General features: G+C 50.4%; 1 protein-coding gene across 5 annotated transcripts in view; it reads left to right on the top strand.

Annotated features, from left to right (window-relative positions):
* The window catches only part of LOC125928911 (long-chain-fatty-acid--CoA ligase ACSBG2-like), a 34,570-nt gene that overhangs the window by 5,029 nt on the left and 5,664 nt on the right, over positions 1-23,877 (top strand). For 4 of the 5 annotated variants that reach the window (XM_049639730.1, XM_049639729.1, XM_049639727.1 and 1 more), the window contains exons 2-11: positions 77-177; positions 4,195-4,424; positions 8,382-8,470; positions 9,309-9,429; positions 11,623-11,706; positions 13,953-14,102; positions 17,521-17,697; positions 20,280-20,461; positions 20,636-20,875; positions 22,982-23,202. In XM_049639730.1, coding sequence (XP_049495687.1) covers positions 77-177; positions 4,195-4,424; positions 8,382-8,470; positions 9,309-9,429; positions 11,623-11,706; positions 13,953-14,102; positions 17,521-17,697; positions 20,280-20,461; positions 20,636-20,875; positions 22,982-23,202 — 1,595 coding nt within the window. The remainder of the gene's footprint in view (positions 1-76; positions 178-4,194; positions 4,425-8,381; positions 8,471-9,308; positions 9,430-11,622; positions 11,707-13,952; positions 14,103-17,520; positions 17,698-20,279; positions 20,462-20,635; positions 20,876-22,981; positions 23,203-23,877) is intronic. The other variant, XM_049639728.1, reaches the window with a different exon arrangement.

Below are 23,877 nucleotides of genomic sequence, written 5' to 3' on the forward strand. Positions count from 1 at the left end.
CCAGTGGATGGAAGTTGGCTTCAGACCTGCAGCCCCTTTGCCAGTCCTGCTAAGCCCCCTGCTTTGTGCCTTGCAGTGCTGTGAAGAATGGCCTCTCTGGACCTGGAAGGGTTAAACTCCCAATGGCTCATGAAGAGGAAACTGGAGACCCCGAATTGGACATGAGTGACACCAAAGGTATGCTGGCGAGAACGCTCGTGGGAAAGAAAGGCACACAGACTCGGCCGAGCCTTTTGAGAAAGGAGCCTGGGGCCCAGAGAGTCAGGACACAGCTGATCCTTGCCCAGGCCCCTAACCGTGGCTGAGGCGCCTGACACAGGGGGTGGAGGAGTAGGGTACTGCTACCTACACCTGATAGGGAGGGCAGGCAGCACAGGCAGGCTGCTGACAGTGGGGCCACGTCAGTCAGAGCGGAGCCCTGCCAGTCCTGTGACAGTGGTGAGGGGTTTGCTTTTCTGAAGCCTCGTTTGTATCGTTTGTACCACAGGGCATTGATAGTAATACCTCTGTTAGGGCAGCAAGCCATGTGGGTAAAGTACCCCGGAACCATGTATATGTGGTGCAGACATAATTACATACGTACATATATATATGTATATATGTACGTATATAATTATATATACTTATTTATATGTATAACACACTTATATAATTATATAGTGCAGACATAATTATATATAATCATATATGTAGAGCATATATATTTTTAAACATATATTATTACATATTTATATATACTATTTATATAAATAAAAGTATAAATGTATATATTATTTATATAAATAAAAAGTATAAATATTTATATTCATGTAAATAAATAAATATTTATATTAATTAATTAATTTTGTGTGTATTCATTTTTGAAAGACAGAGAGAGACAGAGCACAAGCAGGGGTGGGGCGGAGAGAGAGGGGGACACAGAATCCGAAGCAGGCTCCGGCCTCTGAGCTCTCGGCACAGAGCCCGACGTGGGGCTCGAACTCACGGACCGCGAGATCGTGACCTGAGCCGAAGTCGGACGCTTAACCGACGGAGCCACCCAGGCGCGCCTTTGTATTATCTTTATACATAAAAGTATAAATATTTATATTATTTATATAATATTATATACTTATGTATAATTATATATAGTGCAGATATAACAAAACACATGGCTAGAACGATAGAGTACAACAGTACAGATCCAATTGTGTATATATAGTACAGATGTAATAATATAGTCCATGTGTAATTATAGAGAGCAGATATGATACAGTACAGATATAATGGCATGTGTGTGTATGTATATATATATATATACTATCTATCTATCTATCTATAGATAGGTAGATAGATAGATTGTGTAGATACTATATATATACACATACTATCTATCTATTGCAGATGTAATGATATTTATACGGTACGGACATATACATAACATAGTACAGATACACTGTAACTATGTATTAATTATATCGACACGTGTATTCTCTATATAATAAATGCATAAATAGTGCCGCTATATGGTAACAATGTTTATCACTATGCAGTAACCACTTCACTGCTGGAACAAGGCTCAGGGAGCATCACGAGATGAGGGGCCTTCATTATCTTTCACAGCTGCTGTCTTCCAAGTACACAACATGTTGGCAAGAATGACAACTTTGAGAGTCATTCTCAGATGATAATCATCTTCAGAATCTCGTTCCGGTCACCGTGTCACATTCCCAAGGGCTGCCGTACCACAGTACCCCAGACCAGGTGGCTGGAAACAGAAACTCATTCTGTGGCGGTTCTAGAGGCCTGAAGTCTGAGATCAAGGCGTTGGCTGGGCTGGCTCTTGCTGGAGGCTGTGATGGGGAATCCGTTCCAGGCTTCGGGCTTCTGGTGGCCGTTGGCAGTCCCTGGCCTTCCCTACTGCAATCTCTGCCTCTGTCATTACGTGGCCTTCTCCGTGTGTCTCTGTGTCCTCTCCTCTTAAGGGTACCAGCCACTGGATTTAGGGCCAACCCTACAACTGGTTGCACCTGCCTAGGCCCTGTTTCCAAATCAGGTCATATTCTGACCTGATGTATTCTGACATGAATCTGGAGGGAACATCATTAAACCCAATACAGTCATTAAAATAACCCCAACCAGCATCCAGGTGACTCCCCTCCACAATCCTGTCCTAGTTAAAGCTTCCCCCCTCCCCCAGGCTTCAGGCTGGATGCCTGGGGCAGTGGGGGCGGGGAGGCCTGCCGTGCTGCCCTCTCATGCCCTTGACCACGTCCTCCCCTGTTGCCCACTGTGAGCTGTCATGCTTCCTCCTCCTACTTCTCCTTGGGGGTGGGCGGTTTGGTGAGGGGGAGCCTCTGTGAACTGGCCTGCCCTTGATGTAGGCGGTCATAGGTTGAACTGTGTCCCCCTGTTACGGTCTGAATATTTGTGTCCCTCTACAGAAAACTTGTATGTTGAAACTTAACCCCAATGTGATTGCATTAGGAGGTGGGGCCTTCGAGAGAGGATGAGGAAATGAGGGTGAAGCCCACACTAACCGCATCAGGACCCTAATAAGAGGGGCCCCAGGGAGCGCCCTTGCCCCTTCTGGCCGGTGAGCACACAGCGAGAAGACACTATGAACCAGAAAGCAGGTTCTCAACAGACGCTTACCCTGCTAGTGCCTTGATCTTTGACTTCCTGGCTTCCAGAACCATGAGAAATAAATGCCTATTGTTTAAACGATACCCAGTGTATCGTATTTTGCTATAGCGGTCAAAAGAACGAAGATACACCCCAAAATTCTAATGTTGCAATCCTAACACACAACAGCACAGAATGTGACTTATTTGGAAACAGGGTCTTTGCAGATGTGATTAGTTAACATGAGGTCATTTGAGTGGGTCCTAACCCAGTATGACCGGTTTTCCATATGAAAGGGACAAGTTGGGCACAGACATGCACAGGGCGAACGCTGAGGGCAGAGACCCGGGGTGATGCTTCTGTAAGCCATGAACTCCCAATATTGCCAGCAACTCGCCAGAAACTAGGGCAGAGGCATGGAACTGATTCTCCATCACGGCCTCAGAAGGACCCAACTCTGCCCACACCCTGGTCTCGTATTTATCTCCAGAACTGAGACAACAGATGTCTGTTGTGTCAGCCACTCCGTCTGGGGCACTTGGTCACGGCAGCCCCAGCTGACTGACACACAGCTCATGCTCTTTGCTCAGCATCTGCCTCTGAGCACGTATCTCCGGGCTCCTTCTACTGGCTTCCAGCCAAAAGCCTTTAGGAGCCCATCCACGGGGCCCACGTCAGTCGAGGGGAAAGACGATGTCCCTCAGCAGGTTTTCTCGCAAACCCCACTGTCCACACTGCCGTTTTCGGCTACCACCTCTCGAGTAGATGAGTTTCAGTGGAATAAAGTCAAGAGCCACGCACACAGTTCTCTGAGAGGGTTTCTAGAATCTTCTCTCCCCATTTTTTGTGGCAGGAGAATGGCCGTATGGCGAGCCACCCACTGGCTGTTAAACCTTCCTCCTGGGGGTGACACACAACAATTCACATGTTAAAAAGATTTTTGAGAATGAAATGGATGGATGGCTGCAGCTTCCTTTGAAATGCGTCATGAATAAGACAGAGTGAGGGGCACCTGGGTGCTCAGTTGGTTGGGCATCTGACATCAGCTCAGGTCATGATCTTGCGGTTCAGGAGTTTGAGCCCCGCGTTGGGCTCTGTGCTGATGGCTCAGAGCCTGGAGCCTGCTTCCGATTCTGTCTCTGTCTCTCTGTCTCTGTCTCTGTCTCTGTCTCTGTCTCTCTCTCTCTGCCCCTCCCTGGCTCACACTGTCTCTCTCTCTCTCAAAAATAAACAAACATAAAAAAAAAGACAGAGCGATGGGTGGATATAGAGAAGTGGCTGCACAGAGATGTGATGATAAAGCAAATACAGTAAATGCTGGGGGCTGTGGAATCCACATGGAGAATAAGAGGGCGGTGGCTATGCAGTCCCGTCACCTTTCCTGTATGTGTGACATTTTTCGTAATGAAGTGTCGAGAGGGGGAAGGAAAAATAAGAAAGCGTGAGCGGACTGGCGTTGGCCATTTGACTTCACCTGAGGAGTGGGATTAATTCAACACTCAGTACTTCAGGTCAGAAAAGGACACTCCTCCCCCAAAGTTATTTAATTAATGAAAACGTTTGCCACCCAACCTTGGCGACTGTTTGCAGTTACTCCTGGGCTGTGGACCATTCATCAAGATGGAGAAGTCCTGCTGAGGCTATCAAAACATGGGCCAGGCCATGAGACCCCAGTGACCATCCCTGCATTTTTCCGGGAGTCAGTCAGCCGATTCGGGGCCTACCCGGCCCTCGCAACGAAGAACAGTGAACGGTGGGAAACTCTGAATTTCAACCAGTATTACGAGGCCTGTCGGAAGGCGGCGAGAGCCTTGATCAAGGTAAATGAGTCATTCGCTCATTCATTCATCATTCAGTCATTCATTCTACAGACACGTACATATGGTATAAAATGCACGAGGTACCATAAGACGTGAAGCTTAACCGGTGAGATTTTTTCCCTTTGGCCCTTGACCCATCCGTTATGGAGGCAGCCACCACTGCCAGTTTCTATAAATCCTTCTAGGAAATAAATGGTATGTGTATATTATAAAATTTCTCTATATGCAAATTTTTACATACACAGTAGCCGACTGTAGGCACGATTCTGAATCTTTTTTTTTTTATCTCTAGGTTTTAGCTGCATAACAAATTACCCCCAAATTTAGTTTTAGAGTCTCTCATAGTTGTAGTCGTCAAGCTGTCATCTAAAGGCTTGAGTCGGGCTTCAGGGCCCACTTGTAAGTTTATTTACATGGCTGGCTATTGGCAGGGGACCGTGGTTCCTTGCTCCTGGGCCTTCTCCATGGGGTTGCTTGGGTGTCCTCAGCTTATGGCAGCCAGCGTCCTCCAGAATGAGTGATCCAAAAAAACATGAACAAGATGGGAACCACGATACCTTCCATTACCTAATCTCAGTAGTGACCTACTATCCTTTCCACATTCTACTGGTCACGCAGACAAGCACTGATATAGTATGGGAAGGGATTACACAAGACTACAAACCCCAGGAGAGGACCATCTTGGAGGCTGGCTGCCACACTCAGGTCCTACTACGTTCATTTACTACCAAAAACAAAACAAAACAAAACAAAACAATCCATACTCTTTCAACAAAATACGCAGATACGTATATAACAACATTGGCATAACCAGCCCCCTACTGGTGGGCATTTAAGGTGTTTCCACGCTTTGCCACCATATATGGAGCCACACAGAAGCTTCTTTATACAATGAATTCTTAGTTTTGTTTTTTTTTTTTCAACATTTTTTATTTATTTTTGGGACAGAGAGAGACAGAGCATGAACGGGGGGGGGGCAGAGAGAGAGGGAGACACAGAATCGGAAACAGGCTCCAGGCTCCGAGCCATCAGCCCAGAGCCTGACGCAGGGCTCGAACTCACGGACCGCGAGATCGTGACCTGGCTGAAGTCGGACGCTTAACCGACTGCGCCACCCAGGCGCCCCTATACAATGAATTCTTATAGCAACAGTGCCTCTGTATGCCCACTCATAGGGTGTGACAGAATCTGCTTACCTATTATTCTTGCCAACATCACATTATAAAAAATGTTCATATTGGCTACTTTGATGGGCATGTTAGGCAGAATTCTACAATTACCCCCAAGATTCCCAACCCCTGGTATATACAGACAGACTCTTCCCCCTTGAGTATGCACAGAGCTTGTGACTATGATGAGATTTCCCTCCTGTGGTGGCAAAGGTGAAGAGATTTTGCAAATGGAATTAGGCTCTCTGATCGGTTGACTTGGAGTTCATCAAAATGGTAAATGCTCTGGGTGGGCCTGACCTAAGCAGGAAAACCATTAAAAGAAAGATTCTTCTGCTGGCTTTGAGGAAGCAAACTGCTATGTTGTGGACAGGGCCATGTGGCAGGGTATGGCAGACAACCTCTAGGAGAGCAGTCCCCAGCTGCCAGCTAGTGAAAAACAGGACGTCAGTCATTTAACCCCAAGGGAATGAGTATTGCCAACAATCTACAAGTGTGGAAGAAGATTCTCAAGCTCCACACGAGATCGTAGTCCCCCCCGATGCCTGAACTGCAGCTTCAGGAGATCCTTAGCAGTGGACCCAGTTAAGCTGTGCCCAGATTCCTGACCCACGGGAACTGAGATAATAAATGTGTGTTGTTTTAAGCTGCTAAGTTTGTGGTGATGTGTTATGTCCCAATTGACCATGAATATGATAAGTGTCTCCTACGTACATAAAAGGGAATGCCTGGTGGTTTTGATTTATAGGAATTGCTACCACATTTGGACCCAGACCTGAGTTCCCCTCTCCCCTCCCCTGACACCCATGTGCTTTTGCTGAGAGCCTATGAGAGGTCACCACTGAGAACCATCTGTTAGCACTGACTTTCTGCTTGGCTGCCTCACCACAGTGCTGTGATTAGTTCACCTCTCCTGAAAGATGATCCTCTTTAGCTATGCCCTTAGATCTGGGGTTTAAAGACCCCTTCTCTCTTAATCCTCAGGGATCTGATCAGTAATAAATCAGTTTATCTGCACGTTAACAGAGACTCTCTACCTACAGAGAAGACAGCCTATTTGTCATTAAGCAAAGACTTGTCATCGCATTCGGAAGCATCAGCAAGCAGATGCCTTTCAAACACTTACAGGTTCCCCAAGAACAGTGGGTCATTGCCAGCCTTGCCAGCATTATAACTAAAACAGCCAATGATGGGATGCCTGGGGGGCTCAGTCTGTTGAGCATCTGACTTCTACTCGGGTCATGATATCACGGTTTGTGGGTTTGAGCCCTGCGACGAGCTCTGTGCTGACAGCTCGGAGCCTGGAGCCTGCTTCAGATCCTGTCTCCCTCTTTCTCTGCCCCTCCCCGACTTGCGCTCTGTCTCAAAAATAAACAAACATTAAAAATAAATAAATAAAAGAACCAACGAAGTTAGTTTTCCAAAACTCCATGGGGCCACATTGGGAAAAGCCAGTGCTGAGCCTAAAATCTGGGGTGTGACAAAACCTGGGCCTCCCCTCAGGAGGGAGGGGTTTCCTAGTTCATCCTCAAGCCCACTCAGACCAAGGCTATGCTTTAAGAAGTGCAATTTATCACCACTACAGGCTGTCACTCTAAGTACTTCTGTTATTACAAATAAAAATAAATTCACACCTATTAAGGTGGTTATTTAAAAAAAAAAAAAAAAAAGAACAACATAACAGGTGTCAGGGAAGCCGCGGAGAAAGCATTGCTGATGGAAACGGATAATGGTGCAGCCCTTACGGAAGACGGTGGGTGGTTCCTCAAAACAATTAAACATGGGCTTACATTTCACCGAACAATTCCCAAAAGAATTCAAAGCAAGGACTCAAGGAGGTGTTTGAACACGATGTTCACAGCCGCCAAAATGTGGAGGCAATCCAGTGTCCACTGGTGGGTGAATGGATAAGATACAGCGTGGCCCGTCTATACAATAAATTACTATTCGGCCTAAAGATGGAAGGACGTCCTGCCGCCTGCCAGCACGTGGACGGGCCCGGAGGCCACTGTGCGCAGTGACAGAAGCCAGACACAGGACACGTCCTGCATGACCCCACTCATACAGGAGGTCCCTAGAGGAGTCCCATCCGCAGAGACAGAGAGTAGATGGTGGGAGACCGGGGTGGGGCAGGGGGCGGGGAGTCTGTGCTTCATGGGGGACAGAGGCTCAGTCTGGGGTGATGGAAAGTTCTGGAGACGGGTGGTGGGGGCGGCTACACGACAGTGAGTGTGTCTGACGCCAGTAAGCTGTGCACTAAAACCTGGTTAAGATGCATATTCATGGGGCGCCTGGGTGGCTCAGTTGGTTGAGCGTCCGACTTCAGCTCAGGTCACGATCTCGCGGTCCGTGAGTTCGAGCCCCGCATCGGGCTCTGGGCTGATGGCTCGGAGCCTGGAGCCTGATTTCGATTCTGTGTCTCCCTCTCTCTCTGCCCCTCCCCCGTTCATGCTCTGTCTCTCTCTGTCCCAAAAATAAATAAACGTTAAAAACAATTAAAAAAAAAAGATGCATATTCATGCTATAGATGGCTTACCATAATAAAAAATAAAATATATACAAATAAGAATAAATAAATGGGGCCTTGCGTAGAAGGAGGCGAACCGCCCTCTCAAGGGTCACACAAGTATCACACCCCAGATTTTAGGCTCAACACTGGCTTTTCCCAGGGTGACCACATGGGCTCTGGAGCCTGCTTTCACACATCCAGGGAGCAGGTCCCACTTGGAAACAACAGGTCTTTGTGTTTCTGTTTTCTGCTTATCTGTCCGTTTTCTCACCTTGCCAGCTGGGCCTGCAGCGTTTCCATGGAGTTGGCATCCTGGGGTTTAACTCCATCGAGTGGTTTATTGCTTCTGTTGGTGCCATCTTAGCAGGGTAAGACTACGGGCTTGGTTGACTCTGAATGTGGGTGGGCCACTGCTCAGGGCCCAGCAGCCGTGGGCTCCCTCTGACTGAGATGTGACCGGGGATTCAGGTGCAACCCCAGGTTAGCAGGCAAGACAGACACAGCAACCAATGTGACAAAGGACCAGCATCTCGGATACATAAGGCGCTTCTGTAACTGAGTAATAAATTTTTAATGTTTGTTTTTGAGACAGAGATAGAAAGAGACAGAGTGCTAGCGGGGGGAGGGGCAGAGAGAGAGGGAGACACAGAATCCGAAGCAGGCTCCAGGCTCCGAGCTGTCAGCACAGAGCCTGACGCGGGGCTCGAACTCACAGATCTCGAGATCATGACCTGAGCTGAAGCTGGAGGCTTATCCAACTGAGCCACCCAGGCGCCCCAGGGAAACGCACATTTAAAAACCAGAACTGTCAAAAGCAAGAACAAAAGGCAGTAAAATGGAGGGGAACAGGTGGCTGAGTATAGGTCCAAATCCCACTTCTAGCATCTATTGCTAGAACAAAGTGCCCTATAAAATGCTCATCTACAAAGTGAGACCCTGTGTGGGCTCCGTGATCTGCCGTCACAATGACATTATAGGAGCTGCTGCTCTCATTACCCTCATTTTTGCTGTTCTCATCCTGGTTAACTTGTGGAGGGAGGTAGGCTGGTGCCAAGGTTGCAAACTCAGAACTTGCCTATAGACCCTTCCCCTCCCCCACCTTCCAGGACATTCTCACTTTAAGGTGTGGGGGTGTGTACGTGCGCGCGCGCGCGCACACACACACACACACACACACACACACACACACACGTTTTCTTTTCCCAGGGGTCTTTGTGTTGGTATTTATTCTACCAACTCTGCGGACGCCTGTCAATACGTCATTACTCATGCCAAAGTGAACATCCTGCTGGTTGAGAATGACCTACAGCTACAGAAAATCCTTTCGGTAAAACCTTAACCCAAACACTGTCCGCCAGTCACCCAAGGGGACCTCAGGGCTCTGACTACATGTCTTGTCGCTCCCAGGTGGATGCAAGTGATAGGTGGGGTGATGGGGCTGGCCCCATTCTCGGGTTCACTAAGGCTACTTTGGTGTGAGTAGGGGGAGCAGGGTGGAGCCAGGGAGATTTAATTTCTGACTCATGTTAACTCTACTTCCTAAGCTTCTATTTTCAGAATATGTTTATGTACAGTCTGCTGTTTATTTTCTTTTAGAAATGTAATTATTTTGAGACTTATACCCCTTGTAATTATATTTTTTGTAACTGTCATAAGTTATAAAATGCTGGTCTTTCTCTTCTGTTTCTTTCCTAAGTTCCACCGCTTCCTGTTTCACCTTTTTCTGGTGTGGCTCTCTCTCCCCTCAGTGCTTGTATGTTTGCTTTGTGTTCTTCCTTCCCAGCTGTGTCTACTTTGTTTTAAATTTTATGTTGGAATGTTGGGTGGCAATTTTCCTTTGCTTTGTGGTGACTTTTCTCTGTGTACAAAATTTGGCTCCCCTCCGACTGCCCTTTTGTTTTCTTGTAGTATCTTCGTATGGATGTTGTAGAAAGTTTCTCAGTTCCTAGTATTTGAATGAGCCGCACTTTCCTCACCCATCTTTTGGCAGGAAGATCCTATGGGAAGGGGAATCCTCAGGAGGGTGAGCCTAGGTGACCAGATTCACCACTCAGCCCAAGGGCCCCCTGGCTGCTTGCATCAACACCATATTTCTGGATTACACACTTCTCTACTTTTTAAGGTCTCTGGAGTTGAGATGTATCTTGCCGTCAATGGCATCCTGCAATCACCGCTGGCATGTCTGCCCACATTTTAACATCTCTGAAATTAGGGCAGACTTTCCAGACTCATGATATCAGCTAGACCCAGTGAAACAGACCACTTGGCAGCCAAGCCTCCTTGGATGCCTAATCCTTGACCTGGTTCAGGGAAAGCAGACTTCCCCCCTCCAGCCTTGAGCTTTCTCAAATTGCTTTCTTTCTTCTTTTAAAAAAATTTTTAATGTTGATTTATTCTTGAGAGAGAGAGAGAGAGAGCATGAGCCAGGGAGGGGCAGAGACAGAGGGAGACATAGAATCCAAAGCAGGCTCCGGGCTCTGAGCTGTCAGCACAGAGCCTGACGTGGGGCTCGAACTCACGGACTGTGAGTCAGATGCTTAACCGACTGAGCCACCCAGCCGACCCTGAAATTAAGTGATGTGTCTGTGGTCCCTGACACTCATGTCATTCCCTGTTTGTTCTGTTCATAGCAGAGCAGAACAAACAGTGGGGTGGATGAAGAGTGGGGCTTACAAGTTGGGTTTTCCACTATTAGAAAATACGGCAGATCCTTCGTATGCAAGATTCAAAGCCAGGCTTCTGACACGCTCCTCCCAAACTGGATGTTCAGTTCCATTTGGAAATCTTTGATTCTGGGTGATACCCATGGCTTACAGCCCTCCAACTCTAGAGGGCTAGAGTCCTAGCCATCTTAGACTTTACACAGTCCTCAAACATCCCCGGCCACTGCCTGCTCCAAGCTTTCTAGAGGTCTGTTCTCTTCCTCTCCAGGAACCTCCTGTCTGACCGTCATGAGCGCTTCTGTCCTCTTTTCTCTCAATCCACACGGGGGTCTTGGTTATAATTGTAATTACCACACTGGGTGCTGGAAGTGACTTCTGTCATGGCACAGAGGCACACCCCCTCCTCTGCATCAACAAGATACAACAATCCTGCAGGTGTGCTCAACCGAACCTTGGTGTCTTAGGTGTTGGTAGAAAGTTCTCAAGTTGTCCAGGTCCCGGTCACCTTCACAGAGAATTTTTGTTGCCCAATTCTAGCTAGAAGGTTAGCTGGCTCCTGGCCGCACAGCACAAGGGGCAAGCTCACCAAGCAACAGCCACAGCTGTGTGTGTGGCAGAACCCAGGAGGCTGTGGGCTTCACCAGCCTTTAAGTGCAGGATGCCACTGATACGGACCACAGGGAACCCAGCAGTCCAGAGACCAGGGCGTGTCCTGTCAGTCGGGACAAACAGCAGTGCCGTACAGGGTGGGCAGGACAAAGAAAGGAGGCTGGGGCGGCTGTGGGAGATTGCTTGGGACGGGCACCCGCCTTCAATCTCTCCCAGGGCCAAGAGGCCCACGCAAAACTTTCTTTCAGATTCCGCGGGGCAGGATGGAGACCCTAAAAGCGATCATCCAGTACAAGCTGCCAATGAAGGAGAGTAGAGATAAGCTGTACTCTGTAAGTGTGGGAGTTGGGGGGGGGGTTCGCAAGGGAAGATGTGTGCTCTGGTTATTTATTGCTGTGAAACAAATCTCCCCCCAGACTGACGGCTTAAGACAATAATGATCATTTTGTTGTTAATTCTTTTCCAGAGCGTTAAGGTCATTGAAAAAATACTGCCTCGTGGGAAATTAGGTGTGTGAAAACTCACAGCATTGAGTTTAAATATTTACTTTAGGGGTGACTTAGTGGCTCAGTCGGTTGAGCGGCCAACTTCAGCTCAGGTCATGATCTCACGGTCCGCGAGTTCGAGCCCCGCATCAGGCTCTATGCTGACAGCTCAGAGCCTGGAGCCTGTTTCAGATTCTGTGTCTCCTTCTCTCTGACCCTCCCCTGTTCATGCTGTCTCTCTCTGTTTCAAAAATAAATAAATGCTAAAAAAAAAATTTTTTTTAAATATTTACTTTATATCCAAATCAGAATTGGTTATTTTGCTAAAACCATTAAGCACCATTTACTATGCATCCGGGGCTGAGCGGCTCTGCTATGGCTGGGACCAGCAGCGTTCTTGGAGCCTGTCTTTATTTAAATTTTTGATATTTCATTCATCATGGATTTAAAAACGTGTTTTTAAGGTTTATTTTTGAGAGAGAAAGCACGTGAACAGGGGAGGGGCAGAGAGAGAGAGAGAGAGAGAGAGAGAGAGAGAGAGAAAGAATAAGGGCAGGGGAGTAGCAGAGAGGGAGGGGGGACAGAGGATCTGAAGTGGGTTCCCTATGACATGGGGCTCGAACCATGAGACCATGACCTGAACCAAAGTCGGACGCTTAACCAACTGAGCCACCCAGGTGCCCTCATCGTGGATTTTTTTTTTTTTTTACGTTGTTAGTGACTTTAAAAATATTGCATTAAAATACTACTTATGTTGATTACCAAAGGTTTGTTGCCCTTTTGTTTTATTCTGTTGTTTGCATCTTCTTAAACTTTGCCCTAGAGGCTAAGTGTCGAGTCCTCACTCTGGTCCTGCAGCCCGGGCTCCTCCTCCTATACCTCCCTCTCTGTGGCGTCTCCAAGCATGGTGACGTCAGGCTAGCTGAAGCAGGGGTGAGGTGCGTGACGGTACACGGAGTGATCTCACAGAAGCCACGAGACAAGCTCCTGTTAACGCCCATGTGATCAGACTCTCAAACTCATGACTTGGATCAGAAGTCCTAACACGTCACGGAGTTTTTCCGGGTTGCCCTCCGTGCAAGGCGGACAAAAGGCGCCCACGATCCTTTCTGCCAACCAGAACCCTCGGCAGCTTGTGTGCCTTCCAGAAAACACTCAAATATCAAGACCAGGATGGCGACTGATTAAGGAAGAAAGCTGATCAGAATCACAGACATTTTAGAGGTTAAGAGTGGCCACCACAGCAACAATATCTGAGGTCTGGATACCTTAAAAAACAAAAACAAAAACAAAAAACTCCCTTGTTGGCAACACTACCTACAGTGGGGTTTCTCAACCTCATTGCTCTGGACATCTGGGGCGGATCATTCTTAGTCGTGCGGCCGAACCGTGAGGTGTCGGATGCCAGGCGGTGCCCCTGGCCTCCACCTGCTAGATGTCAGCAGCGCTGTCCTCGCTGAAACCACAAACGCCCTGAGACATGACCTGCTGCCGTGGGGCCGGCATCACCCTGGCTCCACTTCTGGAGGACGCTGCGTGCCCTCCGTCTGGAATCCAGGGCACCGCCCTCACCCAGAGCCGTGCTGGGGCTCCCGGGCAGAAGTGCTACAGATCCTGTGCGGCCACTCCGTTCACACAACCCAGCAGCGCCTTCTGAGGCATCGTAGTTGAAGGCAGTTAAGCGCACGGGCTCTGGAGTCTGGCCACCTTGGTTCAGAAGGCCGGTTCCTGCTTACTTGCCGGCTGACCTTTGGCGGCTCCCGGGGCTACATCTTGACTCATTCGTGTCCAGATGACTCACTCCTGCCCCAGCACTTCCAGCAAAAGCCCTGACCTTCAGTGCGATTGGACCAGCGGCCGTCACATGCCCAGACCCAGCAGCCGGGCCAGGAAGTGGAGGAGGAGAAGCAAACGTTTTAGGGCTTTTTAAAGAGGCACCAGGACTGGTGATCCTAAGCCTTCCCTCATGCTGGCAGTCGTGCTTCAGAGAGGCTGCTGGTACCCGACGTGACTGGGGAGGGCGACCCCTGGCATGTCGTGGGTCACCCTCACATCTGGGGTCCTCATGCTCTGCCTGTCTCTTCTTTCCACAGTGGAATGATTTCATGGAGCTTGGCAACAGCATCCCCGATTCCCAGCTGGACCAGATCATGGAAAGCCAGAGGCCCAATCAGTGTGCAGTGATCATTTATACTTCTGGGACCTTAGGCATCCCCAAGGGAGTGATGCTGAGCCACGACAACGTAAGTGTGGTCTTTGCCAACAGTGATGAACTCGGTAGCACCCGGAGTCCCTGCACCCTGGGCCAGGGGCCCTCAGGCTCTTTCCGTTCTTGACCCACAGGGGCAGGGTGGCATTTAGGGGCCCGGCACACGACGGCTCCCACCCAGTGAAGCATGGAACAGTCACGAGAACGCTTCCAAAGAGGGCAGTGTAGCACAAGGGCTGAAATCAAGGACTTCAGAGCAGACCTGCGTTCAGGACTTAACCCAACGGCCCCAGGCCTCGGTTTGCGCATCTGTAAAATGGGTGTGGTGCGACAATCCCCGCCTGGCGGGCTGTTTTGAAAATGAAATGAGTTCCCATTTGGAGAGAGCTCAGGACTGACGGTGTTTGATAGTAAGACACGTATGTGAGAGAGCAGAACACACATTCTGTGCTTCGGAAGTAAAGCAGAAGTCGCTGTTTTGGTTACTCGGGAAAGGCTGCGTCTTTGGAAAAGACATATATGTCTGGACAGAGTCCACAAGCGAAGGCAATTTATGTCTTTTTAGCGAAAGCAATTTAGATCATCGTTGCAGGAGAAAAAAAGGAAAAAAATAGGGAACAGATGCTAAGGGATTCCATTTATATAAAACCTAAGAAATGCCAACTTATCCACAGGGACAGAAAGCAGGTCGGGTTTTAAGCAGAGACGCGACGTAAACACGTCCAAGCCAGGGGCAGAGCGGCAGACGGGGCAAACCGTGCCCTGTGTTAAAAACTAAACAACGTCAGCAAGCAAGGCGCACGCGTGTGCATTTTAGAAGCAGAAAAGCGTCCGCAGGACGCGCCCCCGACCGGCGATGGTGGGTCTCCATCAGCACGATCGCTAGTGTTTACGCGAAGTTGCCTCCCAGCCTAGACGGACAGTCAGCAGACGCACCAGGCCGTGCCCTCTGCTCGCTCTCGCTGCCAGAGAGCCCCACAGTTTGTAGCTTCACCTGCTTCAGGTCCCTGCTCACACGTTATCGCCTCCATGAAGCCCTCCCGGGCTTCCATGTTGAAAACACCCACAAAAATAAAGCACCCCAGGGCCTCTATGGAATCCGTGAATAAATGGATGCAAGGAACCTAGGTAGACCCTCACCCTACCCTGGCCAGCGTCTCTCCCTCTCGTCTCGTCCGTCGTGTCCGGGGAAACGTTCCCCTCCCATAAGGGTGATCGGCACAGGTCCCCCCGTGAGCCCACCTGGGTCTGAGTCCCGGCACTCCCACTTGCTGGCCGTGTGACCTGGGACAAGTTCCTCATCTTCTCGGGGCCTCAGTTTCCCCATCTGTAACAGGGAGACCAGAAGGGCTTCTTCTTCTTAGAGATGCCTCACGGAGTAAATTACTTCAGATACTGTGTCGGGTGACTCGGGCTGCCTTAAAACCCCAGGAGTGGATTCCTTCCGGGTCTGGAGTTCAGGCGGGGCTCAGCGGGGAGATTCTTTGGCCCCAGGAAGCGTCAGCTGGTGCCTCCTGGCCCAAGAAGGGCGCACGCACCTGTCTCACGTGGCCTGGGGTACCCCGCCACGCAGTGGCCCCGAGGTCACGGAACGTCGTGCGGCGGCTGGCTCCCCCAGAGGAAGCAACCTCGGGGACAGACGCAGAGGTTCACTGTCTCAAGTTCAATGTTCAATGTCCAATGTCCCCCCCCCCCCCCCGTGAGGGGAAAGGAAAACACCGCAGCTCCGAACAGACGCGCGGCAGGGAAACCCACAGCATAAACACGGACACGCAGCAAGCCATACCCAGCCGTGCTAACATTCGCTGTTAAATCACATCACCATCTCTTTTAATGTCTACTTATTTTGGGGAGATAGAGGGAGACAGAGCATGAGCAGGGAAGGGGCAGAGAGAGAGGAGGAGACACGGATTCTGAAAGCAGGCTCCAGGCTCTGAGCCGTCAGCACAGAGCACGATGCGGGGCTCGAACTCACGGACCGTGAGATCATGACCTGAGCCCAAGTCGGACGCCCAACCGACTGAGCCACCCAGGTGCCCACATCATCGTCTTTAAAGCACGAAGTCAAAGCTAGCCCGGTGTTCTCAGTAGACACGACAGGTCCAGGTTTCTCCTACTTACAGGGCACTCTGTGCCACGCCAACATAAGCATGTGTGAACCCCTCACTAAACCCATTACCGCCAGGGAAACTGTCGTGAACCCCTTTCACAGATAAGAAACCGAGGCTCAGACAGGGAAAATGACGTGCTCAACGTCCCTGGGCCAGCATCTGAACCCAGGAGGGTCGACACCAGGGGCCGACCTCATCGTCTACACATGCCAAGCCCCCTTCCTGGACGAATGGTTGCTGGGTGCCTCAGAGCACAGGCTGTAAGCAACGGGCTGGTGGAAAAGAAGGAAACTCCCTCCATCCTGAGGCCCAGGGGAAGAAGCGGGCCTGATCCTGAGGGCTCGCGATGGGCCAGTGCTTAGCAAACTTCACCACACTTAAACGTCTCATCTCTCTCCTCCCTCCCTCAACAAACACGCATCAAGTCTGCACTGAACCAATGAGGGCCCTCGGGAAGACAGGGAATGAGCAGATAAAATCATGCAGGCTGTGGTGATGACATCCAGGGGATCAGGCAGACAACGGGAACGTCGGTTTGGGGGGCATGGGACGGCCTCTCTGAGTTGGCGACATTTAAGCAGAAACGTAATATTCAAGAAACACTCAGTTGGGGGGAAAGCTGGAGGAAGAGCATTCCGAGCAGACGGAACAGCATGTGCAAAGGCCCTGAGGCACGACCCTGCCTCGTGTGTCGGAGGAACAGCGTGGAGGCCCGTGTGGCTGAAATTAATGAGGTAATTCCTTGCCGGGGATTTACGATACCAGTGAGAAATGCAGACTGCGAAATTCTAGATCTGCCAAGACTTCACATCGAGGCATGCGGTGGGGAAAGAAAACCACGGATGTGCTAACTGCTGCGTGTTTGTGTGATGGGATTATGGGAGGCTGTTTGGTTTGCTGGACAGGAGAAGCCCCTGTGCCCATTTTACAGATGAGCAAAGAGCCCAGGGCCTCCTAGTGGGCAAGTAGTGGAGTCAGGATTTGATCCTGGGACACTCACTGACTCCTTTGGATTTCTGACTCTCCATGAAGACGTTCTGGTTCTAGGGCCCGTTGCTGGATCCAAGGGGCTCTTCAAGCCCCAAAGCTGCCCACTATTTTCACAGCTCCCCTTAGCCTCGGGCAGGTTCCTTAACTGCTCTGTGTTTCTATTTCCCACCTGTCAAATGTACAGAATCATAGCTACCGACCCCAGGATGCTATGACTTGCTGTTTACAAAGTAGGACAGCACTGCCGAGCAGCCAGTCGGTGCTTTGTCAGCGTGCGTTAAATAGTTGCACCGAAACGGCCCCCTGGCAAGGGCGGGGCACCCTGGGTGGTGAGCCCGACTTGTGTTCTAGATCACGTGGACGGCGGGAGCAGCAGCAAAGAACTGTGGCCTGTCTACTGCTGCACAAAAGCAGGAGGTGGTGGTCAGCTACCTCCCCCTCAGCCACATTGCGGCTCAGATGATGGACATCTGGGTCACCATGAAGATCGGGGCCTCCACCTACTTTGCTCAGCCAGACGCTCTCAAGGTAAGGCTGAGGGCAGCCCGGGGTTAGGGGGTGGTTTTGTTGAGTCCTCGGTCCAGGGGTTCCTTCTCTATCTTACGCTGCAACACAGGAGCAGTGGAAATAGTTGACTACATTCTTTTAGTTTATGTCTTTACCCACGTCAGGGCATCCCCATATGGTTGTGTAGGTGGTACGCTGAACCACCCCAAACTAACAATGTGACTGGTATTAAAAGCAGAACATATTGGGGGCGGCCGGGGTGGCTCAGTCGGCTCAATGTCTGACTTTGGCTCAGGTCATGATCTCACCGTTCATGAGTTCAAGTCCCGCGTCGGGCTCTGTGCTGATGGCTCAGAGCCTGGAGCCTGCTTCGGATTCTGCATCTCCTTCTCTCTCTGCCCCTCCCCTGCTCACGCTTTGTCTCTCTGTCTCTCTCTCAAAAATAAACATTTAAAAAAAAATTTTTTAAAGCAAAATGTATGTGTCTGTGTGTGTGTGTTTAAGTCAGTATTCCCAGCACCAAAAAGCTCCAAAAAACCAAATCTATCTCAAGGCCCTTTACCACATCTACAAAGTCCCTTTTGCTGTGAAAGAGAACATATTCACAGATTCTGGGGTTAGGGTGTGACATATTCAGGGGACCATGACTCTGCCCAGAGGCATCGAGCATGCTAAGTCCTACGGCCTTTGTGACTCCTTCTAGAAGATTTGTTCTCCTGGCAGACTCCTCTCATCATTTTGTTTTCCGCTTCGGTGTCTCCTTGGCCCCTCTCCCACATCCCCCGTGCTCGTGTCTGAGATGTTGTAGCCACTCGATGACAAACACTTTCTTTTCTGGCTGATTGCTTCATTGTACCCACACGCAGCTTCAAGATCCGAGACGTTCCCTTCCCTCCGCATCCTTATCAACTCCTAATACTGTCAACAGTTTCCAAACCACCAACCCAACAGGTGATAAAGTATCTTAACATATTACGAAACTGTCACACTGTTTCCAAGCTGGCCGCCTCATTTCATACTCCCCCCAGAGCGGCCACGGTACTGCTGTCCCTACCAGGGCTGTCTCAGTGGCAGGAAGGCGCTGTGTGCATTTCCCTGATGACTAACGGTGTGTGTGTGGGGGTGGGGGGTGGGGGGAGTGCCGCCTCATGTGCTTGGTACCGGCTGTATACCTTCTTTGGGAGAAAAAGTCTGTGCAAATCTTTTGCTCATTAAATTTTTTTTTATTTATTCATTTTTGAGAGGGCGGACAGAGAGAGAGAGAGAGAGAGAGAGAGAGAGAGAGAGAGAGAGAGAATTCCAAGCAGGCTCCACAATGTCAGTGCAGAGCCCGACACAGGGCTTGAACTCACAAACCGTGAGATCGTGATCTGAGCCAAAACCAAGAGTCGGACGCTTCGCCGACTGAGCCACCCAGGCGCCCCTCTTTTGCTCATTTAAAAATTTGGTTGGGGCGCCTGGTCACGATCTCACGGTTCGTGGGTTCGAGCCCCATGTGAGGCTCCGCAGTGACATAACAGCCTGCTTGGCTCCCTCTCTGCCCCTCCCCTGCTCATGCTCGCTCTATCTCTCAAAATAAGTAAACACAACTTAAAAAGAAATTTAAAATTTGGTTGTGTATCTTCTTATGGTTGGGTTCTAACCAAATGCTGGTTTACAAGTACCTCCTGCCAGTATCATGTCTTCTCATTTTTAACTCCGATGAGGTCGTTTCTCTCTTCTTTCATGACTGTAGTGCCCTATGCAAGAGACCCCTGTCTGCTCCGGGGCCACAGAGGTTTCTGTCGTGTGTCCCACAAAGCCTCTGCATCTTAGCTCTTACACTCAGGTCTGTGCTCAGTTTTGAGTTCACTTTTGTGTTTGATGAGAAGACACTAAGCTGGGCTCTTTTATTTTCCAGGATATGAATAGACTTTCTTCCACTCGACTGCTCATAAATGTACTCTGCCCCGTCGAACTGTACGTCCGTCCTTATGCCAGAACCTCACTGACCGGAGTTTTCTGGCTTTCTGGCAGGACCACCACCTTGCCCTGGTTTGCCTGGGACATCCCCAGTTTTATGACTGAAAGTCCCATGTTCCATGAACTCCTTCAGTTCTGAGCAAACCAGGGCAATCGCCTTGTTTTAGACTACATTGCAAAATCAAATAGTATTTCTTCCAATTCTGTTCTTCTCTTCCAAAACTGCTTTGGTCGTTCTAGGTCCTCTGCATTTCCATGTAAATTTTTAAGGTGGGCTTATCTATCTGTGTGGAAAAACCTGCCTGGATTTTGACAGGGATTGCACTGAACCCGTAAATCTAACCGGGAGAGAATCTTACATCCTTAACGGTTGTGCAAAATTCTACTCCAAGCTTGGGTCAGGTGTGGGTTGGTTGGTTTGTTTTTACCAGTCTGTGGGCTCCACCAAATCCCTAGAGAGCGTGCGAAATCTGATTGGCTACCGGCCAGCCAATGGGTTGGCTCCCTTGGGTGGGGAACTCACCCTGGGCCAATCAGCAAAGAGAAGGTACTCCTGGGCTGAGCTGGATGGCTGGGGAGAGATGAACATGTGGGTTCCATGCGAGGTGCAGGCGCGGCCAGATCAGCTCGGTCTCTTGCAGGGCACCTTGATCAATACTCTGCAGGAGGTAAAGCCTACTGCCTTCCTGGGGGTGCCCCGAATCTGGGAGAAGATGCAGGAGAGGATAAAGGAAACTGGCGCCAAATTCTCAAGCCTGAGGAAGAAGGTGTTTTCATGGGGAAGAGTTATTGGCTTCAAGATCAATACAAAAGGGATGTTGGGGTAGGTGCAGAGTCCAGTGGGGCCAGGCCGGGAGAGGGCAGGGGGTGAAGGGGCTCAGCCTTCTCCAGCTGGCTCCCCACCCACTCCCATTTGGTTGTCCATGACTGTTGACCCGTTCTTGGCATTCTTATTTTTTTTTTTTTTTTTTTTTTTTTTTGTCCTTGGCATTCTTAGTCACAGGACACACGATACTCCCATAAGCTACCGCATGTCGAAGGCCCTCGTGTTCAGCAAAGTCAAGAGCGCCCTTGGCCTTGATCGCTGCCACTCTTTTATCAGCGGAGCCGCACCCCTCAACCAACAGACCGCTGAGTTCTTCCTAAGCCTGGACATACCCATAGGCGAGATGTACGGTATGAGTGAAAGCTCAGGACCCCACACCGCATCCAGCCGGGAGAGCTACAGGATTCAAAGGTACTGGCCTCCTGGGCAGACCCCCAGCCCTCCAGCAACATGGGGGTCAGGGGTTAAAGGTGGGAGGGTAGGCAAGCCACTGAGCTAAGAGGAACCCTGGCCTGAGTGTCCAGAATGGCCCCTGCTCTCCAGCCTCCAAGCCCTACATCCTCATGACCAAGGAAGCCCCCATGTGCCAGAGAGCCCACAGACAAGGACTCTTAGAATGTTCCGGGGTCTCCCCCACTGTAATTTGTGAGTTCTGCCTGCAGACAGCCCTCCCAGGCTCACTCGCCCACCTCAGGTTCACCTCCTGAGACCTCAGGACCCTTCATCCCTGCCATGCTCCCCCTCAAACACGTCCATGGGCCCCCATGGCTTCCTCCCAAGCTCAGCTGGTCCCAGGCTGCAGGAGTAGAGACCCAGGGACACTGAAACAGGAGGAACACCAAAGACGAGTTCTCTTTGGGTCTGACAGTCACAGGAGCTCCCACGATCTCTCTCTGACCCCTCGCTGCCCTCATATCACAAGTCCAGCTTGCCTTTCACGCTTGGCCAGGTTCCAACCGCCTCTGAACTTGGCAGAAAGTAAGCTCAATCTTCCTAACATGGTGAAACCACCTCCTGCCCTTTGCTTTTACGCTGTGGGGGAGCTCTGCACCTCAGCGTCCCCATCCCCACTCCGAAGTCCCATCTGAGGCCTATTTGTGGTGTAACCCACATGCCCAGTGCAGTTCCTCCAAAACCAAAGGGCAGTCCTTCCCTAAAGACAAGGGACCAGAGGAAAGGTGCAAGTCCGGCCTCCATCTTTAAATAAATGAGGAATACAGGCCCTCGTCCCCAAACTCAGAAGGCATAAAATGACGCGGTGAAAAGCTCCCTCCCGCCCACCCCAAATCTCCAGTCTGCGATGTGAGTTTGCCACGGCCACCATAACTAAGTCCCACAGACTCAAGCAAGGGAAACGTTTTCTTACAACTCCAGAGAACAGACGTCCAAGGTCAAGGTGTGGGCAGGCTGGCTCATTCTGAGGGTGACGGAGAATCTGCCCCAGGCCCTCCCCTGCCGTCTGGGGTGGGGCCTGGGGCTTGCTGGCCACCTCTGGCGTTCCAGGGCTTACAGACGCATCACCCGGATCCCCGCCTTAATCTTCACATGGTTCCCCCCACATGCATGTCTGAAGGAGAAACCTCCCCTTTCTAGAAAGACACCAGGCCGGCTGGATTGGGGGCCACCCTACTCCAGTAGGACCTCGTCTTAATGTAACTAATTACACTGGCAGTGACCCTACTTCCAAACACGGTCACGTTGTGAGATGCTGGGGGCTTGTGCCCCAACCTGTAGGGGGAGTGATGGGCACGATTCAGCCCCTAACGCCCTCCCGAGGGCAAAGCCACCACAGCATTTCCTTTGAGCTAACCTCTGCATAAGCAGTGACGGGATGTATCTACGTCTATCCCAAACCAAAGTATTTTCCACGTGACAGTGAACCCAAAACTCGTCTTCTCTCAACTGTTACTTGCTCTGGAGCTTGGGAACCAATGAAGTCAGAGAACCAGGTGTCCTTCACCATCTGGGTTTGTCATACAAACACCCAGTCTTGACTCACCACCCACGCTCAGCAACCCAATGGATCTGGCAGGTGAGAGATTCTTACCCGGTAGAGAACGTTCCCCTATCCGAGCACACAGCTGCCCCGTCTTCAGCAGTCGCGTGGTATCCCGCTGGGGGCACGTACCCTCATTTACTCAACGGGGCCTTTTGTTGCTGGGATTCGTATGGCTTTTTCTCCATCTCTCATCACCACAAACGATGCTGAAGCAAGCGCTTTGTACACGTACCATATATTGCGCTAAAAAAAAAAAAAAGGTATCTCAACACAACTTTTCATTTACATTCCTTTTGTTATGAGTGAGGTTGAAAAAAAAATCTTTGCATATATTTAAAATCCACTTGTATTTCTTCTCCTCGGAACTCTCTACGCCCACCAGGTCCCGGAGGGGGTGAGACAGCAGATCCCGCGTGGGTCAGCTGAGCGGCGTTTGGAGCCTGGGCTGCAGACCCGGGCTGACCTGGGTGGGTGACCCGGTCTCTCTGTGCCCTGATTTCCCCCCTCCCGTCCCCCAGCAGCTGTGGCAAAGTCATGGATGGATGTAAGAACATGCTGTACCAGAAGAACAAGGACAGCATAGGGGAGATCTGCATCTGGGGCCGGCACGTCTTCATGGGCTATCTGGATATGGAAGATAGGACCGTGGAGATCATCGACGACGAAGGCTGGTTACACACCGGGGACCTGGGCTACACAGACAACCAGGGCTTCCTCTACATCACCGGCCGCATCAAAGGTACTGGGGCTGGCCCCACAGGGGCTTCCTATAGGCAGGCTGACCCCGAACCCTCACCAGCAAAGGCTCCCAGCCCCCCACCTTACCCGGGGGAGGGCCCCCACAGAGGTACAGTGACAACCCCTCTGCAGGTTTCAGCTCTTCCCTGGCGCCCAGCATTTGGCCCCGGAAAGAAGGGTCCCAGGGGAGACACCCATGCTAGCTCTGAGATCGACATAATTATAAGAATTCAGTGAGGATGAACGGAAACTGCTGTAGAGCAGGGATAAGCCAGCTCTTCCTGATAAGGGCCCGACAGCAAATATTCTTTGGATCTGAGGGACGGAGAGCTGTGTCAGGGCTGTTCAACTCGGCCACTGGGGTACGAAGGCAGCCATGGGCAACATGTAGACAAACAGACGTGGCCATGTCATATAATCCTCACGCGTCACAAATATTATGCTTTGAGTTTCCTTCCAACCGGTTAAAAGTATAAAAAACCAGGGGCACCTGGGTGGCTCAGTTGGTTGAGTTTCTGACTCTTGGTTTCAGGTCATGATCCCCAGGGTCATGGGATTGAGCCCTGCATCAGGCTCCATGCTAAGCATGGAGCCTGCTTAAAATTCCCACCCACCCTCCCCCGTGCTTCTCCCCCACTTGTGTGCGCTTCTGCATGCTCCCTCTCAAAAAATAAAT

Source organism: Panthera uncia, chromosome A2, assembly GCF_023721935.1.
Source record: "Panthera uncia isolate 11264 chromosome A2, Puncia_PCG_1.0, whole genome shotgun sequence".
In the NCBI taxonomy this organism is placed as follows: domain Eukaryota; kingdom Metazoa; phylum Chordata; class Mammalia; order Carnivora; family Felidae; genus Panthera; species Panthera uncia.